Source organism: Lates calcarifer, linkage group LG11, assembly GCF_001640805.2.
Source record: "Lates calcarifer isolate ASB-BC8 linkage group LG11, TLL_Latcal_v3, whole genome shotgun sequence".
Lineage (NCBI taxonomy): Eukaryota > Metazoa > Chordata > Actinopteri > Centropomidae > Lates > Lates calcarifer.
In genome coordinates this window covers 10,503,432-10,516,701 of record NC_066843.1, presented here as the reverse complement: position 1 = coordinate 10,516,701, position 13,270 = coordinate 10,503,432, and the positions used below count along the sequence as shown (strand labels likewise).

At 42.7% G+C, this 13,270-nt stretch overlaps 1 protein-coding gene across 1 annotated transcript in view; it reads right to left on the bottom strand.

Annotated features, from left to right (window-relative positions):
• The window catches only part of crebbpb (CREB binding protein b), a 30,897-nt gene that overhangs the window by 3,458 nt on the left and 14,169 nt on the right, over positions 1–13,270 (bottom strand). Inside the window, 28 exon segments of the mRNA XM_051074140.1 lie at positions 20–301; positions 698–859; positions 1,117–1,284; positions 2,165–2,330; positions 2,458–2,571; positions 2,681–2,827; positions 3,317–3,467; positions 3,570–3,637; positions 3,765–3,842; positions 3,959–4,015; positions 4,169–4,249; positions 5,245–5,333; positions 5,516–5,755; positions 5,858–5,976; positions 6,366–6,543; positions 6,860–7,033; positions 7,296–7,697; positions 7,856–8,044; positions 8,659–8,780; positions 9,070–9,132; positions 9,274–9,448; positions 9,550–9,667; positions 9,790–9,927; positions 10,295–10,394; positions 10,494–10,739; positions 11,448–11,561; positions 12,699–12,900; positions 12,902–12,946. Coding sequence (XP_050930097.1) covers positions 20–301; positions 698–859; positions 1,117–1,284; positions 2,165–2,330; positions 2,458–2,571; positions 2,681–2,827; positions 3,317–3,467; positions 3,570–3,637; positions 3,765–3,842; positions 3,959–4,015; positions 4,169–4,249; positions 5,245–5,333; positions 5,516–5,755; positions 5,858–5,976; positions 6,366–6,543; positions 6,860–7,033; positions 7,296–7,697; positions 7,856–8,044; positions 8,659–8,780; positions 9,070–9,132; positions 9,274–9,448; positions 9,550–9,667; positions 9,790–9,927; positions 10,295–10,394; positions 10,494–10,739; positions 11,448–11,561; positions 12,699–12,900; positions 12,902–12,946 — 4,188 coding nt within the window.

The window sequence follows — 13,270 nt, the reverse complement described above, 5'->3', positions numbered from 1 at the left end:
CAGTGCCACTATTTCCTACCTCGCAGACAGTGCAGTGCCAGCGGGTCTCCACGTGGTGCTTGCACTCATTGCAAGTGTACACAAAGCGGTCCTGGCCCTGGTTATGCAGCTCCACCAACATGCACATTGTGCTCCATTTGCATCTTCTCAGAGAGCTGAACTCCCAGTGCTTGTCCCTGGCCAAAGTCAGAAAGGCATCACGGCCATCCATTAGGTCACAGGTCAACAGAGGGTCGGGGTCCATAATGGGTGGCAGGGTGTTAATGACTGGCCCAGCGTGGAGGTGGATGACAAAAAATACCTGGTAGTAGAAAGGAGGGGAAACGTGTCAGTTAGTTGCAAGGACAGACAAGTGCTGCTGTAAGAAGTTACTAACTCTCGCTCCATTCAATGTCAGAGACAATTCTTCAACAGGATTTAAGCATCTGCACCACTCTCTAAAGCCAACTGGTCCTGTTATGTGCTTGTGTACTCATGAGCCTAGATGTACCTATAAGACATACAGTAAGCCATGTGTCATTGAGAAAAAGAAATCTATGTGGTACAATTCTATATCACCCATGTCAACCTACCAGCTTCGCTTGAGAATACCAAAAGGGTTTTAAAAAACAGTGGCTGCAGTGTTGCATGAATGTCATTTCTGAATATAATGAATGGACTGCAACAAAAATCTGTTATAGTTGGTAGGGTTTCCCACCTCCTTATGTTTCTCCATTGTGGCGTAGAGCTTCTGGGACAGATCATTAGCTACATTCGGCATCCCAGGCTTTTTCTTATTGGCTCGGCTGACGCTGCTCTTGTTTTTGTTGGTTTTCTTGTTATTCTTCTTTTTGGCATTCTTGCTGTCAGCGTGGGCTCCCTTGAAATAAATGGACGTGAACAGTCAGACAAGCAGATATTGCACAATAGGCAAGATGGGTTATGCAATTAAGCAGAGTGGTTATACAATGCCTGAGTGGCTGCTGAAAGCTTTTATATAATGAGAACTTGAGGATGATAAAAATCTGGGGTGAGACAGAGGCCTAAGCACCAGGCTGTTGATTTTGGCATAACAAGTACGTTCCTTTTCATAGAACCCATTTCAAAACACTTGGAACACCTATCCATCTAACTCACCTCTGTTGTCTCAGAAGAGGCTGTGTTCTCCTCCTTCTTCCTCTCCTCCTCCTCTTGCTCCAGTTCCTTGATGCTCTCTTCCAGTACATTAGGCCAAAAGTCACCCTCAAAGTATGGCAACTCGTAGGCACTGGTCAGCCTGTCTTCTGTTGCCTGCTTGAAAATGTCCTGAGCACAGACACACAAGACTCCCATTAGGTAAGTTTCTAACAAGGATGTTTGGATGTTGAATTTAAGACCTTCAACAGCTTTTTAATGCCGCTGAACAAATAAACAAACAAAATAATAAAAAATCATACTGGAGCATGCTAAAATATATATGTCCAAAATGACTTATCTATACATTGCCTAAAATGGTTAGAATGGTGGTTTTTGTTAATAATAATTTTCACAATAACCCATACCAAACACAGGGGGAAGCCCCTCCTATGCTGCACATGCTGCAACTTACACATTTGTCTTGTCAGAAGAGAGAAAAAGAGCGTCCAATTTTAATACTTTATTTTACTTTACTTTAAAAACAAAGTTTTTTTAAAATAGGAGTGGGCAGCTTTAATATGGGGTTAATTATCACACTAATATCTGAAGTTTTTAAAATCAAAATTTTAAACCCGGTAAAACGTTACATTTCCTGTTACTCTCATTAAGTTTCAGATTTTTTGAACGCTAGAGCCTAAAAAATATTTCTATATACCTTCTCAAGACAGATAATGTCAAATCTAACTGAGGAGTCTTCTCCCAATATGCTTATATGAATATATAGTAAACAAGAATGCTATAGGTAATACAAAGTTAACAGTAAATAGTTAACAGTAATTATCAAGACCACATACATAATATTATGCCAAAATTATTTGACAGTAAGAACCTGCTTTAGCAATTTGGCATGGCATCTGACTGCTTTGTAATCACAATGGAGTAAATCTGGGTGATTTACTCACTGTACCGTTACAACTGGAGGCAAAATTGTCAATTATAACTGACAAGACATTGAGAGACTGAATGTCCCACTGTGGTCAAAACATATGACTTTGGAGAATTTTCTGACCTTGTAATCATGTATGATCCTCTCAGCGAAAGCCTTGTCCAGCATCTTTCTGTACCACTCTTGAAGCCTCTTGGGCTTGGGGATCTTCTGGTCAGGAGGGTGGCAGTGGAAAATGTAGTCATCTCCCTCACTGGGTGGGCAGGCCCAGATGTGACCAGTCACATACCTGACCGGGACGGAAGTTATTAGCCACGTAGCACTTGCAGGGATGACACATTATTTAATAAACTGGTATTAACTCAAAAAAAAAAAAAATGTAAATACTACACTGAGCAAAGTAACTCTTCACTTACCCCAGTTTCTTCACATACTCCAGGTAGCCTATCAAGATCTCATGGTACACTGCAGTCCTTAGCAAACGTGGTTTGAAGAAGTGAATACTGTCAAGGTATGATATGTAAACCCGTCTGCAGGACACATGGAGAATTTGATTAAAGTGTAATTCAAAAACACGCACACAAAAAACACAAACTTGGGAAGTAGATACATCAGTGTGATTTTTTGCTTTAGTTTTACCTGGTGTTTGGAAAGGGGCACTCTGAGCCGTACTCCTGAACGTGCATGCCAAAGAAACAAACGTCCACCCCATCTATTTCCTCAAATGCAAAAAGTGCTTTGGTTCTGTACGGGAAACTCTCCACCATCTCGCCTGAGTCTACAAACCTGTGGAAACAGAGAAACACGAGTAAAGTTACAAACAGAGCATTTGTACAGAGAATTAACTTTTAGATTGCAGGAGAGTCAAGTCAGTAGATCACTCTTTTTCATTTAGGTCCCAGACTCAGGTGTGCTCCTAAATCAATTCCACAATTTATATCTGTACTACATATAGACACTTGTGCTGTAATTACATAAGTTCAAGTCCAACTGGAGACCATTGTTCCATGTCAGCCCTTCTCTCTCCCCTTTTGAGTCACCTCCACGCTGCTTTATCGAATTAAGGGGAAAAAATGTATTCTCCTGATGCATTTTAGTTCCTTTTGTCAGTTATTCAAGTTTAACAGTTTTCATTCATTTGGTTGAATGATGATTTTGAAGACTCTGAGAACATACAAATCTAATTACTGTAACTACTGTGATTCATCACTGACATTTAACATATATTTATGCATATCAGGAGAGACACACTTAATCAGTAGGTGAGAACCTTACCTAGACTTCATGCCAGGCTTAACCTCCACAGTTTTGTCAGAGCTGGCCACCACTCGCACAAACACCTCACCAGCCTCCGGGTGGTTCTGCCTTTTCAAGTACTTGTTCACTCTGTCCTCAATGTACGTTCCTAACCTTGTAGACTGCAACCCTTTACAAGCATAGAGACATATGAAATTTTTAAGCATCACAGCGTTTACATAATTAAACAAAGGAAAATGTTACTGTTGTTTTACTATCATGTGCAACTTACGTCTGGCTGAGAACTTGTTTTCCTTTCTTGATTTGCCAGATTTCTTCAGACAGTTGTCACAGATAAAGCTAGAAGAAAGATCAAACTTTCATTTAGTGTCAGCATACATTAATTCCAGCAAATACAAAGTCCTGTGAGGGTCAAGCATGGATTTATCTTAAATGGCTGGACAGTTGTCCAATGGTCATAACGTACCCTGATGGCCAAATGACGTCATAGTGCAGCACGCAGATCTGATGCATCTTTCGTCCACAGTCTTTACATTCAATGAACCTATGAGGACAAACATTAACTTTTTCTAGGCTTTGCTTACAAAAACTAGTAAAGAAGCATCTCTACCATCACATGAATAAGAGTAAAACTGGAGCTACTGCCCAGACAGTACTCACGGTTCAGGGTCCAACATGTCATTCTTCTTCTTTTCAAACTGATCTTTTAATATCATGCTGTATGAAAAAGACATAAAAAGACAAGCAAGTTCATGTTGGCTCCTGTGATTGGAACTCCATACCGCATAACAAGTCCAGAAAGAAAACAGCCCGATAATCTCGCAAGATGATCACCAGGTAGTGTTCAGCCACCCAGGCCTGGTAACTTACGTCTGTGGCTGTGCCGGGTCATCCCCCAGGGTCACACTGTTGCCCTGGATCTCGTTGAAGCACTTTTCACAGAAGTGATACCTGTCGGCAATAAGGCCATATTTGGGTGAACTGCAGCCAGCACACACAGTAGCAGCACAGGCAAACCGGCGCACAGGTGGCAGAATGCAGAGTGAACGGAGCACACGGAGGCAACAACCAAGGACGGAGCATGGGCAGACGGAAGGACACATACACACACATACACACACAGGCAGAGGTACATGTTAGTCACATTTGAAATGGTCATGATCCAGTCACTCTCATTCAAACTGGAACAGAAATTGGGGAAACATGCTAAAATGCTATGTTAATGAATGTAAATGAACGTCAATAACAAATGTATGACAACACCACTTAACTGCATGCTGGAATATGAAAACAACAAAATAAAACTCTGTTTCACTATATTCATATATAACATCAACAACATGCATTATGAATTGGTGAATGAATGATATGGGCATGCCAAAGAAGACAGGATGAGTGGTTATCAAATACAGATGTGTGCATCCTTTTTATTTAAGTAAAGGATATTCTAGCTCTAATGTTATAGGCATTGAGATCAACATCTGGTCAAATGATAAAACCTTACTTAGAACTTCTAAGACCATATGTGGAACCCATTAAATTCTCATAAACACTGACTTTTAGAACCCCAAGTTAGTAAAACTCACTGCATTTAGTAGTTGAGTATATGCAATAATTGAATGGAATGATATTGCGGTGCAGTAGCAGTTTCTGCACAGCAGGGGGAGCTTTGGTGCTGATTCTTGGACACGACAGATAACACCAAACCCAATTATACACATTCTGCTTGGCCACAACATACAAGTTTCGGTGGTGTCTGTGGCACCCCTGTAAAGGACAGATCATGTGAATTAAGTCCTTAAAGCTTCGTGGACAGGTGTATATCTCAAGTTGTACTTCGAGCAATGTCCTTTCCTTGAGGATGCAGCTGCACACCTTCTCTTTATAACTCCTCAATCACATTTTTACCCATCTCTACCCTTTAGCAGAATCAGCAAGTACTTTACCTGTTCTGGTAGCTGTAGTAGGTGCCATCCCTGGAGATGGTACACAACTGTTTGCCATAGCAACACAGCGTCTGGGGTGAGAACTCATACTGTGGAAACACACGGGACACATTCACATGTCATTGTGACAATCAGGTTACACTAGATAAAGATAAATGTGAAATGACAGGATGAATGTAGTTAAAAGTGGCTTATAAATAACAGTTCTCTGTGCCCTCAGCGTTTTTCAAGAATGTTTTTTCTGTTCCGTTCTCATCTTGTATTGTCTCACCTTCCTACCACAGCAGTAGCCCAGGCTCTGCATGACAGGGTCTATCTCCGCTTCGAACACTTCAGCCAGTTTGGTGCAGTACTTGTAGACACGGGATGTTTTACGGTTGTACAGCCAGGCATTGTTGAACATGAGCCACACATCGTCCACATACTGCCAAGGTTCCTGGTACTGACCAGTATCCAGCTTACGCTTGATAGTGGATAAGTCAATGGGATTCTTCACAATGTCAAAGTAGTCCTGTAGAGCAGGATAGACATTTGCAGGAATGAGCAAATTGAAATTTAACATTGTTTTCTGTTATTAATAAAGGTATCTGTGTATGTCATTTTGGACACTTACAGGGATGCCCAGTAGCATGGGGTCTACAGGTTGTCTGAAGGGCAGAGACTCTGGGTCTTGCCTGTACAAGGACTCAAGCGTCGGCATTAGGGCTTGTCTCAACTCCTCTGGCTTGAAAACTTGACAGACAACAATAATGTTATGAGAAACTAAATACGAATAGCATACTAGTGTGCAAAACATACTAGTGCAAAACAAGATTTTAATTCAAAGTTAACTGTGAAAATGGAGCTGTGACAGGTTTTGTCAAAAATTATATACTGGGGTCTAAGGAGACTGTCAATCCTCAGCTGGCACAGACATACAATTTTACTTCTGTATAATAGATTTCCTTGCAACTTGTGCTGAAATGACTACGTATACAGATAAAAACACTACAATTATTTGATACTGTGATCCATTTTTTTAGCTCCATAATAAATTTTTTTCAGATTTTTACATCTCAAAATGTCATAGCACAATATAATGTTCCTCAGTCAATGTATACAAATGAGATCTGTGTACTTACTTTTTTTGCGGTTCTGAGTGGTGGCGGTGGTTGATGTGCTGTTGGCCCCACTTTCCTCCTCTTCTTTGGGTTCTGTCTTCATCTCCGGCTTCTTCTCCTCAGTTTCCATTGGTTCCTGCTTTGGCTCTGCTGCGTCTGGCTCCTCCTTCTTCACAAGTGGAGGTTTGGTTTCATCATCCTGCTACATGAACACAACCATGTTAACCAGCTATATAATGGTGCTGAGTCAGGAAACCAAGTATAAAGTATTTAATATATTTACTTGGAAACACTTGGAACACTTACATTTGGGAAATTGAAAAAAAAAAAAAAAGTACTTTTTTGGAGTGAGTAGAACTAACTGGTTGTGGTGAACAATGAGTTCAAACAGAAAATGGCCACTAGTCTAATCTACAGCAGACATACAGTAAGTATGCTTCTTTCTATTTCTTGCTTCAAGAATACATTTTCTTACTTAATGAATATTCAATAACCTTGTACAATCATGTGCATACCTCCATTTTTACACTGGTCTGCTTCTTCCCAGAGCTGCTGTCATCTTCTTCATCTTTTACTTCAGATTTGACTTCAGTGCCACTCATGTCAGGCAGGGCCTGCTGGGAGCTCAGCTCAGCCACAGAGCCTGGGGTGGGCACTCTGTTATCTATGCTGGCTGCTGCCTGGGATAACTTAAAGGAAAGGAGGAAGAGGACATTCTGATCACAATACTGCCCATGTATAAATAAAGTTGTACTGACTTTTTTACTGGGGATCACTGATCTATTAAGAATGAATTGTCCAGCGATCCTCCCTGAACAAAACATAGACACACTTCCCCTTTAACATTCCTTTAAGATTTGTTTGGTCAAAAGACCTGTCGGATCAGACGCTAGCAAAGGTGTTAGCAACACAAGAGCTACAATGGCTTTACAGTTAGGACTAGTAACTCACCGGTGTGCTGGGGTGCTGTGCCTGCACTGAGGTGGGCTGCTGCATCTGGTTGGGGGGTTCGGGTTGGGCCTGCAGGGGTGTGAGCGGTTGGGATGGGTCAGGGGGTGTGCCCATGGCTGAGGGGGGACCAGGGAGGCTACTGGGTATATGGGTTGGGGTGGAAGAGGGCCCACCCGCGGAGGCAGGGGTGGAGGGCTGCGGTGGCACCTGGGCCTGCGCAGGAGCATGGTGCTGCTGCTGCTGCTGCAGCTGCGGCTGCTGCTGCTGCTGCTGAGGCTGCAGGCTGGCAGAGGCATTGGGTGGAGGGGTGGCACCCAGGGTTGGCTGGGGAGCAGGGCCACAGGGCAGCTGGGGGCCGAGGGAGCCCAGTGCATTCAAGGGGAGGTTAGAGTTCTGCGGCTGCTGGAACAAAGAGGGATGAACAGTTAGCACATCAAAACACACCAATCACACAGTAGCCCACACTTGTAAGGCCATGTTCAGCAGTGCAAGGTGCACTGTACAAGCTAAGAGCATACAAAATTTCAGCATTTGTCTCAGCACAGCACACGCTTCCTCACCTGTGTGACAGCAGCCTGTGTTATGGGCTGGCCCATGCCTACATTCACATTCATTGCTCCACCTGCAGCTGCAGGAAACTGGCCCTGTGGCATGAACTGGCCCTGATTGGCTGTCTGAGTAACCATGTTATTTGCATGACCACCCATCATTCCTTGAGTCTGAGGCATCCTTGATGGGGACATGACCATCTGGAAAACAGAGAAGAGATGAAATAGACAAATCATCACAATAGTTAGTATTCAATACCTACCAAGTAAAATAAACAGTGAATGCAGCATAAATGCACTACAACACTCTACTAAAGGGCTTGTGGTGCTATTTACAAAAAAAAACAAGTGTGCTCAATCAAACCCTTGTATGGCAACAGATCTAAAAACCAGGGAGGAACATTAAATGGCTTTAAAGCCAGGCCTTGGGCTCTGCCATGGTTTCATTACAGATTACTCTTTGGCAGCCAGGTGGCTGGTTTGTAAACAGATCAGGACCTGTGTCAACCAAAGGTAGCACATTTCATATTGATGCTTAAGTGTCAAAAAGGTAACAGATTACGAAATGAACGATCAGTCAAAAACAGTTGAGCATCTCACAGTCAAGACAGGTGAAAAAATGAAGGAAAAGAGCCAAATAATCACTGAGAAAAACGGAGCAAGGAACAGAAAAACAGGGGACAAAACAAACAATGTGACAAAAATGGTTCAAGAGGGAGGAAAATTAAGAGAGAAGCTGACTGGACACAGGGCAAATACAGATTTAAAGATAGAGAGAAAAAGAAAATAGCCCCAGTAGAGGAGAAAGATCTAACCGGTGGGACGGAGCTCATGTTCATCTGTTGTGGATGGTTCATGGGGGAGGGAGCACGTGCTCCCAGGGGTGCCTGAGACATCTGCGCATTCTGCATTGCCATTGGGTTAAATTGACCGATTCCTGCTGGGAACAGATACACATATAATTATATAGCTGTTTATTATCCTTGAGAGATGCTGTAATTTAATATTCCATGTTCTGCTGGGATGGCAGAAAGACTAAAGCTGCTTACTTACATCAGAGTTATGATAAATGTATTGGTTAACTGGTTAAACAATCGGCTGTGCACAGAAAACATAATTTAAACGTCAGACAAAAGTATATATAAGAACTAGGAATTTTATCCAAAACATGACATATACATACATCCCTGGAAAATAACTTAAGAAAGAAAAGAGTGAACATATACCTTGGGGCACCTGCATACGGTTCATTATCTGATTTGGCATGTTGGGCATAGGCACAGGTCCATCTACAAGGAGACATGTTAGTGCAGTGTCAGTTTAAAAGTTGCTCTCAAGTTACAGAAATATTTTTGGAAAGCCTAAGTTATAATGCATGAGTGCATCAACTGAGAACTGTCAACTAGAGTGAATGAAGTTGGGCTACTAACTGGGAGGTCGGACAGCCTGTCCTGGGCCCATGGTATTGGGCTGAGCCATACCAGGCTGCTGAGGCCCAGCTGTGCCCACCATGCCAGGCTGTTTCTGGAGCCGTGAGCGCCTCTTCTCCTCTAGTTCCTTCTGGATCTTGTAAATTTTTTCTGCCAGGAAGTGGTAATACTCATCCTGAGAGGAAATAAAAAGACAAACAGGATGTGAACAATGTGAACAATGAATGAAAAAGGACTTACTTACTAATTGTGTGAAGTGTGTATTATATTACTTACCCTGCTGTTAGCTGACTCATACATGTCACCCTCAACCTTGCGTGCATACGCCACCAGGTTCTCCATTCGTCGGTCCTTCAGTGCTGCAGGGTCTGGGGTGGGGAATATGGCTTGTACTCTGAAGAAAACCAGCAGAGGAAACACAAAACTTAACAAGAACCTGGTGCACCAAGTTTAATTCTATTTGCATATTACAGAACTTGATTATTTATAATACATTGGTTTTATTGTTGGACTTACAGTTTGTGCACCAGGTGGGTGCGCAGGTCCTGAGTGACGTGTTCATGCCAGGCCTTCCTTACCCCTGAAGCAGACAGAGGGGTGGCAGTGGGCAGGTTTCCCATGCCTCCTGCTACTGACCCATCTGGCATCAGCTGACTGTAGGGCAGAGTGAAAAAGAAACTATTACTGAAATTCAAAATGATGATAATTCCAAACACGGTTTTATAAATAACACAATTTGAACGTAATTTGTCATTTGCATTGTTGTAAAAACTTTCCCTTAGATACATTTTTAAAATGAATGCATTAATAAACACATTAAAAAAGGGTCAAAGGGACAGAGGACAGATTGAGATCATGGATGATTATTTGCAAGAAAAAATAAGAAGCCATAGGTATCATTATCCTTATTCCCAGTCTACGAATTAAATGACAACTACAAACTATAAGTTTTCTTGGGAAGGGCATTCAAAATAGAGGCCTAGAGGGACTGGTTTTGTGCACGTATTAAGGACGAGCTCACTTGTTGAGTGTAGAGGGTAGAGAGGAATCGGAGTGCATGCCAGTCTGGTCTGAAGAGGGGACACCCATGCCTCCGGCCATCTGGTTCATCTGATTAGTGCCTGATAAACACACATTGTCATTTACAAGGGTTAGCAACAGATTGCTGGTACTGTTATTACTTATACACATCCCTCTAGAATGCCTTATCTATCCCTTACCTAATGGGTTCATATTTCGCAGCTGCTGGTGCTGGGGGCCCTGGGGGTTTTGCTGAGCTGGACCCTGTCCCTGGACCTGAGCAGAGGGTTGGTTCCCATACGGCAGGCCCAGGGCAGCATAGGCCCTCTGCATGGAGCTGGGGTCAATGTGTGTGGCAGCACTGTTGATGGCTGTGGCACTAGGCTGGCCAGGTCCGACTGTGCTGATGGCATTCTGCAGGCCAGCCCCAGGGGAACTTAGCATGGCTGGGGGGAGGGAACAAGAAAATAAATAAGGGGCTTGAAAAATTAAACAAAGCATCTAATGAATACCCAGTAACAGCAGAAGAGTAACTGCTGCTTCTGGCGTCACAATTTCTAAATATCAAAACATATATGTATGTAAATAATTAAACCCAAATATTTGCCATTAGGAAGCTGCGATGTTATAGGAAAAAAAAAAATGAAACATGAAAAAATGACTAGCTATAATAACAGCTATAATAACTGTTTTCTGTGTAAAGAAAAAAACATCTTGAGCCTCCATCTAAAAACCCTACACTGCTCCCTGCTGTGTTGATTGCTGACAGGAAGCACGCTGCCTCTGTGGGGGATTTAAACCTGTCATAGAGCCTTTAAACCAATCAGAGAGCATGCAGTCCCAAGACCCTGCCCCCACTAATAGCAGAGCCACAGAGCCCCTCCCCCGGGTGTCACATTACAGGCCCGGCCTTTCTAGAGGAATCCTCTCGCTGTTCAAGCTCTCACAGTCAGCGAGCCAGCACAGAGCTGTGGCCTGGACACACAACCTGCAGGTGGCACCACTTCATATTGCACATGCACTGACTTGGAGGCATGCTGCTGAGTGACAGCTGCCTTCATGAGTAGTTTACAAGGCTTCATTGACTTTCATAGACTTCGTATTAATATGACCATGAAGATAGATAGATTGATAAATGAATAAGAGTTACTCACGCTGCTGGTTCCTCTTGTCACTAGCATTCTTTAAAGGCAGGCAGACCGGACAGTCGTGCCGCGTACAGTTCTTCCAGTGGGAGATGATCTGTCTGGATGATGCACAGTGAGCCACTGGAGAAACATAACAGAGAGACAAGGTAAGAATGTTTTAAAAAGTGAGGAAAGATTTGGGATATAAAATGGCTGGATAAGTGATCAAACCTAGCATCATGTCAAGTTAAAATACAGCACAGTCAAAAAAAAGCCTCAGCCGCTAGAGTACAATGTGCAAACAGCAATGAAAAACAATTCACCAGCACATTGTAAAACCATAAACACATCCTAGCGTTTACTTTAAGCGTTTAAACAATATAAATATCAGAGTTCAAAGTTCAGAAACTAAGGGTGACCTCCTCATTACCCACAGCTGTCAGAGGGAAGCTGCTGTCCACCAGAGTGGATGACAAAATGAAGTACAACCATCATGACAGCTGTTTTAAGAGATTAAATTTATGTTTGCTGCTAATGTCAATCACAGAGGCATTTGAGGCTTAGCATGTCAAAGGAATAGAGTGGCTCAATTTAAGCAATAAAATACAAGAGCCAGTGAGAACTTACTACTTTACATTGTGCAAAACAACAAAACTTAAGTGATTACTGTTGCTGTAGAACAGTGGTTAAGGGTCAAGAAAGTATTCTTAATCGATGCTGTTTAATCATAGTAACTCCTCTTGAGCTGTCAGTCTTGTTGGTCAACCAAGCAATTTGGTTCTTTAGTGTTATATGGGGATGCAAATTCCATGAAACGCCCTTAATCAGTCGCAGCCACATACAGATCAATAAACAATTTTGCTAAGGACAATATTGGCGACAATATTAGCTGACAACAGTTACTTAATGGAGTCTGGGTAAAATCAAACCTTCAAAACCTCATCAACACCCTTAACTGTGTTGTTCATGTGGTATGTAAAGCAACTGGCACTGTGACACAGGCTCTGATTACAGTTGCTCATAATAGCATGCAATTGTTCCACCTGTATGTAAATTCTAACTAATCCCATTAATCAAATTCTTGATTAACAGATGAAAAATTAACCCATAACATCACAATAACACAAATGCTCAGGTGAGTGGCAATCTCAGTTACCACATTAGTGTATACATTTGACACCTTGTGGTGCACACTTTCAAGCAGGAATCAGCCGACCAGAAATTTGGACCCAAGCTGGATTTGACCCAGTGCTCTGAAAATACATCACTTTCACTCACCCTGGCAGGACTTGCCAGCCTGGCAGTGGGTCATGTGGTTGAGGACGTTCTTCATGGTGCGGCAGTGGGGCAGAGTGCAGGCCCTCACCTCCCCATTGGCCTGCTCCCGCCGCTGGCACTTATGTGCATGGAGCAACAGGACCAGCTGCTGCTGAATGAGTTTGCGCTTCTCAGGGTCAGCCGTTGGGCCTGCTGACACAGCCTCCAGCCCCAGGGACCATGCCCACCGATGCTACCTGCTGCTGCATCTGGTTCCGCAAAAGAGTTGGGAGATGTTGGAAAAGGAAGAAATTAGAATGAAGAAAATATGGCACCAGGAAAGAAAGGGGAGGCAAGACAGGGACGTAAAAGCTCAAAGGATTAAAAGAAAATGTAAATGAAACTTAAGAATGACAGTTAACAGGCAAGCAAGCAAATCTGTAAGATAAGTTTATTAACTCCGACTGACTATTTCTGCCTCAAGTAAGTCTATTTCCTGTTCCTCAAAAAGATTTGCATAGCACTGGGATCTGTTTACTTTGCCTTGAAAGAACCTCACTCTGTACCACTCAGTCAGCATAAATGTTCAACAA